The sequence below is a fragment of the Sphaeramia orbicularis genome, chromosome 8, assembly GCF_902148855.1.
Source record: "Sphaeramia orbicularis chromosome 8, fSphaOr1.1, whole genome shotgun sequence".
Lineage (NCBI taxonomy): Eukaryota > Metazoa > Chordata > Actinopteri > Kurtiformes > Apogonidae > Sphaeramia > Sphaeramia orbicularis.
Window position 1 is genome coordinate 23,119,211 of NC_043964.1, and position 11,752 is coordinate 23,130,962.

Sequence of the window (11,752 nt, forward strand, 5' to 3'; positions counted from 1 at the left end):
TCCAGATGAAAGCCTTTTTCATCCGAGTGTGAACCAATTACTTTCCTTGTTGAGAGAAAATATGAACATCTGTGTTTGCTGTGAATGAGTGAATAATGGCACCAGGACCTCAGAATGAACGAGGACACACACCGCCGCAAATACTTAGCGAACACACACTCGCCCTGTGGGCTGGGTGACGTCATGTTTGTTGTGGGGTGGGCGGCTCTTGGCTGAAGATTAAAGACTAACAGAGCCAGAGGTGGTTTAGGGCTTTAAAGATGGACAGAAGCACAACATTCCCACTACATCGTTGGCTCTTACAGTTGAGAGATAAGGAACTCCTTCTAAGTTGCGGCCCCCGAGCCCCGGAGGACCCCGACCCCTGACTGACAGGCTCAAGAAGATTTACTCTTCAGCTTGACACCAGAGTCCAAGGAATAACAACATTCTTCCTCTGATGGGCTGACTGCATGAGCATAAAAATACTCCCATTATCTTTCCCAGAAGATAGTTTTGGGAATGTTTATGGTAAAATAAGAAACTCCTTGTGGGAATCCTATACTCAGTCGTGTCACTGGTCGCATATCTGGTAGGAGCCTCCGGTCTGAGATGGTTATGGTGACATGCACAGTCCGAAGGGCAGCTCAGTGCAATAAATCCATCCACTCTGACAAGCCTGGGATGAAAGTAGAGCACGGCTTTCTTTCCACAACAATCTCATTGATGCTACTCTGTACCTAGCAGCTAAATTCATTCAAGAAAATCTGACTGTGCACTGAGGCCTGTGTGTGGAAGCTCACCAAAGATGGAGTCTGTGAGGGTCTTATTTTTGGCAGTAACCTCTTTCTCAGCAAAATTACACTCATATGCAAGTACGAGACAACACAGAAGTGGTAAAAAAAAACATGCAGGCAAATTGTTCCCAAGCAATGTGAAATGATCCGCCAACTTGATTTACATATTAACTGGTTTTGACAGTGGCATTGCTAAACTTTTTATGACTCGATTTAGGGACTGAAAGCACTAGGGGAAGGTGCAGGAAAAGATGCCATAATTAGATGTGATGAAAAACACCTCAATTGCGTATTTATTAATATTTAAACCGAACCAATCTTTTCCTAAAACTAACCAAGGCGTTTTCGAAGAGGCCAAAATGATCCACAGATAACGGTTGTGGTGAAACATAATGGCTGCATTATGTTAGGTTTATTAGAAAATGTAATTGCATTTGCAATTTAGTTGCATATGAGCATCATTTCCGTGAGACAGCGTCGCTGACAGAGACTCGACTATGTAGAAATGTGTGAATACTGTGGCTTGAACAGAGCAGCTGTTATTTAGAGAATTTACACGTTAAATATAACATGTTTAGAGTCACTGAACCAACATTAACGACATGAGGCGCTGCTCAAACCCTTCAGTGACTATTAAAGGTCTGCACAATATGAAGACCATTACAAATATATAATATTCAGCAGATTGATCTCTCACACCTCCACCCTACCAGGGGCCACATTCAGCTGGATTTGATCTCAGGTGGGCCAGACCAGTAAAATAAAAGTATAATAACCTATAAATAATGACAACTCCAAATTTTTGTCTGTGTTTAAGTGCAAAAAAAACATCCCATTAAATTATGAAAATACTTACTTTTATGAACTATCCAAACAAAAAAGATGTGAATAACATGAAAAAACTGATGAAAAATAAGTGCAATTTTAACAATATTATGCCGCAACTTATCATTTCTACATGTGCATCATGGATCGGATCTACAAAGACACTAAACACTTAGTAACAGGCAGAAAATTGTTAAAATTGGACATAATTTTCTTTAGACATTTCAGGTTGTTCATATTTGTTAAGGTTAGTCACATTTAACTGTTACAGGATAGTTTGTAAATGTAAATATTATTATATTGTATTTTGTGACATTTATTTACTTATTTTGGACTGGTAAAATGTTTTTGCATCATTTCATCAGGTTTATATTTACCTGTGTTTTGTACTTTCTGGACATGTAGTTTTGCACTCGGTTTTGTATTCATTTGATACTATCTTGGGTGTATTTAGTTGGTTTGTCTGACTTTATACAGTATGATTTTATAGCTAGTTGTGTATGGCTAACCATTAAGGTTATTATTATTTAGAAGGGGGCAGGAAATATAAGATTTTCTTCATCCTGCTCCTTTTCGAGCATGGGTGTGTACATGTTTGTTTACTTGTTTATTGAATGTTTACTGATGAAATGCACAACCATGAAATAAATAAATAAGTAAGTAAATAAATAAATAAGTATTTTCAGAATTTAATGTTATTTTTTGCACTTAAACAAAGACCAAAATTTGAAGTTGTCATTATTTGTAGAGTGCAATATTTTTTGCACATCAAACCAAGAGGAAAATATAGTCATTATTTTTTGTAGGTTATTATTATTATTTTACTTAAGATCATATTGAACCTAAACTAAAATGAGTTTGACAGCCTTGACTGTGGAATTTTTGCACTTTGCAAATTCATCCCACGGGCCGGCTTGGAACCTTTGGCGGGCCGCATTTGGCCCCGGGGCCACATGTTGGCTTTCTGTAAATTGGGTTAGAGTCTGGTTTTTGACCAACTCTATATGTAAAGTGTCATGAGATAACTTTTGTTGTGATTTGGTGCTGTATAAATAAAATTTGATTGGTTCATTCATTTGATTGGTTTTCCCCTGTAAGTCGCTTTGGAAAAAAGCATCTGCCAAATGCATAAATGTAAATGTCTGAGACCCCTGCTTTAATTCATTAATAGAACTTTAAGGAGGAGTAATGTCCCTCATATGAGCAGACCACATGTCAAATGCTGGGTAGTTTAAGACACTGTCACAGTTGGAGTATTGACTGGTGGCTTCAGACTCATCCTGTCTGAATTATCCACGCCCTCACCGCCCTCCCCACCCACCCACCCACCCTCCCCACATGGTCGCCTGACCCTGAGCCAGAGCATGGGAAGAGCCAGCCACCCACAGTGGACAAGCCCAGGAAGGAATGCAAACACAAGGCAGAGAGAGACGACTGGCACCGAAGTCTGTGCTAAAAACAACAATCAGAAATAGCAGATGCCTCAAACTAAAAGAGAAAAAAAACATAAAAACAAAAGACATCCATCACAGTGCTGGCTAGGTCAGAGCAATTTGTCAGCTTTTAGATGGCTGCTGGAAAAGTTGGAGAAGGGAGTTAGAGGCAGTCCTCCCACGGTCGCAGCCAGGGACAGGCACCCTGGCAGGGATGGGACGGGATTGATTTGATGTCAGCCTTTGAGAGGAAACGTTTGCAGACAGACAGAGATATGAAATACTCTTACCTGACGTGTCCCACATATTCAGCTCAATCCGATGTTTGTCTATCTCAAAACTGGCTGTGTAGTTCTCGAACACCGTGGGCACATAGTTCTGAAAATAAGGGATTTATTTCAGTTATCCAATTAAAAAGGGAACAGATAAGCTTGTGTTTACGCAGCAGCCACAGGCTTCATGACACAGGGCAAGTGGGGAAAAAAAAAAATCACTTTTTTTTAGCAGATTTTACATTTTTTAACAAACAGATAATAAAACAAAAAGTAAAGATATACAAAACAAGAGACAGAGTAATATCAAAAATTAAAGTACAGCCATAAATATGTGGGTCAATGAGTCATAATTTTATCCCATCATAATAAGAAGGTTGAGATAGTTTGGGTATTGTCCTGTTTCAGTCCAAATCACATGATTCAGATATATTCTCGTATTGCATCCGATCATGTCCCGTAAACCTGCTGACATCCATCATTTTTCATAAACATTTGAGGAAAGTATTGGCACACACACACATACACATATACACACACTTAACAGCAGAGCCAGTGCTGTAAATCCTGAAGGAGGTGTTATTGAAATATGCTGATTTAATGGGAGATGAAGACACGCCTTAAAGTTTTATAGGCAGGACTGCAGACACAATAAAAGTCAATTAGACATTACAGGGCTGTTAAGGTGACTTTACTGCCTCCTTCTGCTTTAGTGCATGTTGGGGTCTTGTTTTAACATTTCTATCTTTTTGGCAGGTGCATTATAACCTGCTGGAGTATTTCTTCTACTGCCAATACATGCTTAAAACTTCACATATTACAGATTATTCATGCACTTTGCAGCTTTCCACTTTTCATGGACCTACCTCTGGATAACAGTCCTTGGCAAAAACGTGCAGAAGCGCAGTTTTCCCACATTGCGTGTCCCCGACCACTACAATCTTACAGCGGCTGCCTAGACTGTCCATGGTTGGTCCGAGAGAGGGGGTGTAATGTTGACTGCACCCAGCATCCGATACGAGACGCGCAGGAGTCGAAGGCTGTGAAGAAAATGAGCGGATGCATGCGCCGAGCCGGTGCGCCTTATCCAGATCCTCCTGGTTTGGATCCGACGCGCAAAAAACACACACCGCGCGTCCCGTTCCCACTCCCGTGTGAGACTGACTGAACTGAGTGGGTACTACGGAGAATGAAAGGGGAAGGCAGGACACCCACGGACCTCCACTAGAAAAGTCCGGTACCTTGATGGAAGCCACGCCTTCCAAACGTTCACGCCTCAGACACATCATTCAGCTGGAACGGGCTGATCATGAGGGACGCGTTTCCACTGTGACCTCACTTTACGCAACTCAGTCACGCATTTTTACCCCCCATTAAGTTCCTCAAATCTGTGAAATTATCATCAGGAGAGACATAACCTTCTAATTTGGATTGCATTTTGCACTGTGGGAGTATTAGATTTAGAATTACACTCAACGGTGAGCAAAGACTTCATATTAACCCTTTACTGCCTGGGGTTATTTATTTAACCCTTTTATGCATGAATCAAGATTTTTTTGTGTGTGTGTTTTTATTCCTCCTAAGGGATGAAAAAAACAACAACAAAAAAACAGTGCGATGGAATTTTTTTGTTTTTATTCCTCCTAATGCATGAGAAAAACATAAAAAAAAAAATGCGATTTAATTTTTTTGTTTTTATTCCTCCTAAGGCATGAAAAAAAAACCAAAACACTGCGATTGAATTTTTTTTGTTTTTATTCCTCCTAAGGCATGAAAAAAAAAAACAGTGCAATTGAATTTTTTTGTGTGGTTTTATTCCTCCTAAGGCATAAAAAAACCAAAAAAAAACAAAACACTGCGATTGAATTTTTTTGGTGTTTTTATTCCTCCTAAGGCATGAAAACAAAAACAAAAACAGTGCGATTGAATTTTTTTGTGTTTTTATTCCTCCTAAGGCATGAGAAAAACAAAAAAAACACTGTGATTTAATTTTTTTGTGTTTTTATTCCTCCTAAGGCATGAAAAAAAAAAAACAACGAAACAGTGTGATTGAATTTTTTTGTGTTTTTATTCCTCCTAAGGCATGAAAAAAAAACAGTGCAATTGAATTTTTTTGTGTTTTTATTCCTCCTAAGGGATGAAAAAAACCCAAAAAACACTGCGATTGAATTTTTTTGTGTTTTTATTCCTCCTAAGGCATGAGAAAAACACAAAAAACACCGCGATTGAATTTTTTTGTTTTTATTCCTCCTAAGGCATGAGAAAAACAAAAACACTGCGATTTAATTTTTAAAATGTTTTTATTCCTCCTCAGGCATGAGAAAAACACACAAAAAAAACACTGCGATTGAATTTTTTTCTTTTTATTCCTCCTAAGGCATGAGAAAAACACACAAAAAAAAAACACTGCGATTGAATTTTTTTGTGTTTTTAATTCTTCCTAAGGGATGAAAAAAACCCCTAAAAAAACTGCGATTGAATTTTTTTTATGAACCTATTTTTCATGGAATTGCAAAAATATCCACTCATCTGGACATAATGCGTTTAACCCTTTCATACACAGTGGTCACTACAGTGGACAGTTATTCTCCAGCTGTTCTCTTGTATATTCATTTTTTTTTTTTTGTTTTAGTTCCATATCAGCCAACACAGTGGACACTTACACCATGCACCATCCCATACACTGTAGTTCATACCATTACTGTAACTGTGCTGTTCTTGATAAACCTGATCTGCACCAACATGTTTGAGTGGAAACCAATTGCTAATTGTTATTAGACTGTAATGAACACAGGGTTTTTTTTTAAGCAAAAAGTGTAGTTTTTGGGTTTTTTTTGGGTATTGTCTCCGTGAAGTAAGTAATAATTCGTATTGGGGTATGTTAAAATGTAAGAAAACATCTGATTAGCAGCATTAAAAATGTTTTTATCGCCTAGTTTTCCATATCACTTTATGATATAAGGTATAAAATACATGTCTCTTCAACCTCAATAACATTGTTTTTTTTCATGCCTAAAGAGGAATAAAAACACTCGGGAAAAATATCTTGACTAAAGTTCTCATATTTCATGCATGAAAGGGTTAATTTTTGAAGCAAAGAAACATGTATTTACTGATAAACTGTGTGAAAACTATGAAAAAAATGTTTTAAAATGCTACCAATCTGTTGTTTTGTCACATTTTAACATACTCTAATATTAGTTATTACTCACTTTATGGAGATAATATGCAAACAAACAAACAAAAAAACTTTTGTTTAAAAAAGCCCTGTTAATTACAGTCTCATAACAATAACAAGGAATTGATTTACACTCAAACATGTTCCTGCAGATCAGGTTTATCAAGAACAGCAAAGTTACAGTAATGGTATGAATTGCAGTGTATGGGGTGATGCATTTAAGCGTCCACTGTGTTGGCTGATATGGAACTAAAACAATAAAATCCATGAATATACAAGAGAACAGCCGTAGAATAAATGTCCACTGTAGTGACCAGTATGCACGAAAGGGTTAACCCTTTACTGCCTGGATTTATTTATTTAATTATTTATTTCGAACATGCAAAGAAACAAAATAAAACAAAGCAAAATAAGACAACAACAAAATAACATTTAAATGAACAAAATCTATCTTCAAGTACGTGCCAGTCTGAATTTTGAATGGTCGAAAAGGAGTAGGAAGAAGTCTAAACTTTTACACCTTTATCACTAACTTAATATGAATCAAGCAATACATTTTTTTTCTAATTTCAGCATTCAACCACAACTAATACATAATGTAGTAATTGAATTATACACAACAATGTGATCATGGCAGTACAGTCATACAAACAGACTCAACAATTCAACAATTTTCTTCAATAATTACAGCATATTTATCAATACAACATTATCCATAAACCATTATTTATTTAGAATTATTAAAAAAAAAAAAAATTAATTATTTGTGTTGTTGCTGTCAATTTAACCCATAAGAGCCCAAACACCCATTACCAATCAAAAGAATCTACTGATCTAAAATGTTTAATAACTGTTGATCCACTAATCCTATCAATACATGTGAATAATTGGTGTAAAATACAGTTTGTCATCTTTTTATGGTCATCAGATATGACCCATTTGGACATTCAGAGGCTCTGTAGTTACCATGGAAACACTGTCATCTTCTACAACATCGATTCACCAGTAAAACCCATGGAGTTGGATCAATGACAGTGGATGGACACACTGGGTTTATGTTCAATCAATGATAGAATAGACTGAAAAAGTCCCTTTTTCTTCAGTTTTCTCTAATTTTTGATATAATAATCTTCAACTTTACTCTGAGCTTTTATGAACATCTATATGATTAGTAAATTAAATGTAAGTAAATACCAGATTTTCACTGAAAAAACACAAAACACAGAAGATAATTGTTACAATAAATGGTGATAGATCACATAAGGAAGGTTAAATATAGAGAAAATTTTATTTGGGAAATAACACAAATGTCACGCTGGGTCCTTATGAGTGAAAGTAAAATGCAGTTTTTCGTCTTTTCATGATCATTAGATATGACCCATTTGGATGTTCAGAGGTTCAGTAGTGAACATGGAAACACTGTCATCTCTTGGAACATCAATTTACCAATAAAACCCATGTAGCTTAATAAATGGCAGTAGTTGGAGATGCTTGTTTTTAAGTTCAGTTAATGGTATATTTTGTTGAAACAGTCACTTTTTCCGTAGTTTTTTCTGTTTCTGACCTCATAGCCTTTGAATTTACTCTGAGCTTTTATCAACATCTATATGATCAGTGACTTAAATATAGAAGAAATACCTGATTTTCACTTAAAATGCAAAAAGCAGAGGATTCTATTATAACAAATGGTGCTAAATCACTTGAGAAAGATGAAATGATCATTAAATTTATTCAATCAAATAGTCGTGGGTCTTAAAGAGTTAAATGGAAATTGCTAATTTGAATATATCACCTACAATAACTATAATGCAAATTAGTGACATTCTGTATAATTAGCACAATAGTAAGCCTAATTAAACACATTTTCCAGTCTGGGGTATGTAGATAATTTTATTGATGCAGCTGTTGATCAGTTATTCCACTCAACAATCCAAACAAAACAAAAATGATCCAAAAATCAGAAGACTGTCATGAAATGAATTACACTGTTACAGAAACAGGCCATTAAAATTGTCGGATATCATATATAACCAGCATACACATGTACATTGACTGTGTTGAGCAGCACCTCATTACAAAAACAGTGGAATATTGAGGTGAATTTGCGACAGTAGTCCACAAAGGATCAACTGTTATGTTAGTGTTTTTTATTTTCCTGTATCAAAACTATTGTGGCGACTTCAAATGACATTTCACCATCCATTCACCATCCAGAACAGAGAAAACTGAACAAAAACTGACATTTTACATCAAATGTATAATTAACTGAACATAAAAACAACTGTCCACAACTACTGCTTATTAAAATATATGTGTTTTATTGGTGGATCAGTGTTGCAAAGTCCTGTCTGATGTCACTGAAAAGCTGAGAAACTGTATTTTACTGGAATATTTCAACGTATTGATAGGATCAGTGGACGAAAAGTTATTCAACTCAGTAGATGCTTTTGGTAACGTTGATGTTTTGGTCTTAAAGGGTTAATATTAGACATGTAATTTGTAGATTTAGAATAGAATAGAATAGAATAGTCAAATAGGAACTAGACAGTTTTTATTATTGTGTAGTCAATTTTTCATAGTCTGTATGCTAGATATGCAGTGGATTTTATTGAACTATTTATTATTAGATTGCATTTTATTGGATTTGCACTAACTATTTTATTTTTTACTTTGACTACTGAGGAACATGCTGCTAAATTGTTTATTTGTTGTAGTATAACAATGACAGGAAAGTTTGATTCTATTCTATTCTATTCTATTCTATTCTATTCTATTCTATTCTATTCTATTCTTATTTAACATGGCTGCAAAAGTCATGACAAAAGTAATCATTTGTTCCATTTACAAATATATTGAATTCGACCCATTGTAGATTTGATACATAATTAGGTGGAACATTTCTCAAAAGGAAAACGTTTAAACCACAAATATTCTATTCTATTCTATTCTATTCTATTCTATTCTATTCTATTCTATTCTAATAGTTTTATTAAACAAAAAATGCAACCTAATCATCTGTGCCAAAAACTAATCATTTCTAAATACTTAAATCCAATCATACAGACCATGATCATGGAAAAAATAAAATATAAATAAATTGTAGTTGTGTGGAACTGGTCTGTCTTATGATTCATTTCCACACCAGCAGTAGTTGTTTCTATTTTATTTGATCGCTGGCGGTTAAAACCCATTATTTCCCATCACACTTAAAAAAGACGCATACATTGTGCGCACATTAACGCGCCCCGTGACCCGTTAATGGAGATCCAATAAAAGCAGCGCACCTAGATAAAAGAGCCCATCAGATGCAGATGTGGAGGTGTGTGGGGCTCAGCTGTCTGCATGGATCGAATTGCTTTGCGTTCAGTTGCCGTTGCTCCGGTGCGCCCTGTACAGAACTCACCGGCTTCTGCCTCAGACACAATGGAAAGACGCACCGCACGTGCAGGTGCGGGACATGAGGGTCCTTTTGAGTCCAGAGAAGGTCGTCAGTGCCACCTTCTGGACGGAAAGCACACTACAGCACAGCCAAAGTCTAATGACACAGAGGTCAACAGCGTTTATAATCCAAAACAGGAAAAACATCTGTCTGGAGACACAAAAAATACAGGGTGGGGAAGCAAAATTTACAATATTTTGAGGCAGGGATTGAAAGACAGTGTATGACCAATTAGTTTATTGAAAGTCATGAGAATTTATTTGCCACAAGAAAATTTACATAATAGAAAATGTTTTTATTCTATGCGTCCTCCTTCTTTCTCAATAACTGCCTTCACACGCTTCCTGAAACTTGCGCAAGTGTTCCTCAGATATTTGGGTGACAACTTCTCCCATTCTTCTTTAATAGTATCTTCCAGTCTTTCTCGTAATAGTTTTGCTCATACTCATTCTCTTCTTTCCATTATAAACAGTCTTTATGGACACTCCAACTATTTTTGAAATCTCCTTTGGTGTGACGAGTGCATTCAGCAAATCACACACTCTTTGACGTTTGCTTTCCTGATTACTCATATGGGCAAAAGTTTCTGAAAAGGTATGGATAATAGTGTTAGGTATGATTATGACATCAATATATGTTTGGTTTCAAAACAATTGACGTAGTGCCTGCTGAGATAAAACAACTAAATGTTCATTGTAAATTTTGCTTCCCCACCCTGTACATATATTTAACCACAGTTTGGATTCTAGTATTAAACATTCCACTACAATAATGTAATGTTTTGCAGACAATGAAAAATAAATTAGATTTTTATTACTTTTAATGGGAGGTGTTATTTCCAAAATACTTAATTTGATGAATAATAGAGGGTTATAACATTAGCTCCCCTTCCCAGACTTATTATAAACAGACTAACTAAAATATATAAATAGATAATATAATAAATATAATATATAGATGATAGACACATATTCATATGTCTAATTTGTGTGATGTTTTTCTCATCAAATAGTCACATTTTTTTGGACGGAATAAGTGGTTGCAGTTTAAATCCAACATGATATTTCCTTGATTATATGCAGTTTATAGTATGTTTCTGATTTTTAAATATAAGTTTCATATATTTTGGAGTTTATTTTTGCATTAGACTGCAATTTAATCTACCCGTATGTTAAACATATCACTACAATAATGCAAAAAAAAAAAAACAATTAAGATTTTTATTACTTTTAATGGGATGTGTTATTTCCAAAATACCTGATTCAATGAATAATAGATGGAAAAACATCAACTCCCCTTCCTAGACTTACTATAAACAGACTAACTAAATATATAAATAGATAATATAATAAATATAACATATACAGGGTGTCCCATAAGTCTCCATACATAGGAAAAATAAACGTTTCTTGACATACACCATTTTTATTTATATAATATGCTCTATATGACTGCCATTTTGTCGGGAACACATTTCAATGCGTGTCCTCCACTGCTGAAGAACTATAAAGAAGAAATATAAAGAAATAAATGTTAGAACCATATATGTATGGAATGTATTATGTCTCCTATGTATGGAGACTTATGGGACACCCTGTAGATGATAGACACATATTCATACAGTATGTCTAATACTTGTTTTCCTTATTAACTAATAATCAATTTTTTTTGACTGAATAAGTGGTTGCAGTTGAAGTCCAACATGATATTTCCTTGATTATATGCAGTTTATAGTATGTTTCTGATTTTTAAATAAAAGTTTCATATATTTTGGAGTTTATTTTTGCATTAGACTGCAATTTAATCTACCCGTATATTAAACATATCAC

General features: G+C 35.2%; 1 protein-coding gene across 1 annotated transcript in view; it reads right to left on the reverse strand.

Moving 5' to 3' along the window:
• Positions 1 to 4,544, reverse strand: part of rnd2 (Rho family GTPase 2) — a 75,196-nt gene extending 70,652 nt beyond the window's left edge. Inside the window, exons 1-2 of the mRNA XM_030142167.1 lie at positions 4,173 to 4,544; positions 3,325 to 3,412 (exon numbers count right to left, since the gene is read on the reverse strand). Of these exons, the coding sequence (XP_029998027.1) occupies positions 3,325 to 3,412; positions 4,173 to 4,274 (190 nt within the window). The 5' untranslated portion in view covers positions 4,275 to 4,544. The remainder of the gene's footprint in view (positions 1 to 3,324; positions 3,413 to 4,172) is intronic.
• Between the last annotated feature and the right edge of the window lie 7,208 nt (positions 4,545 to 11,752).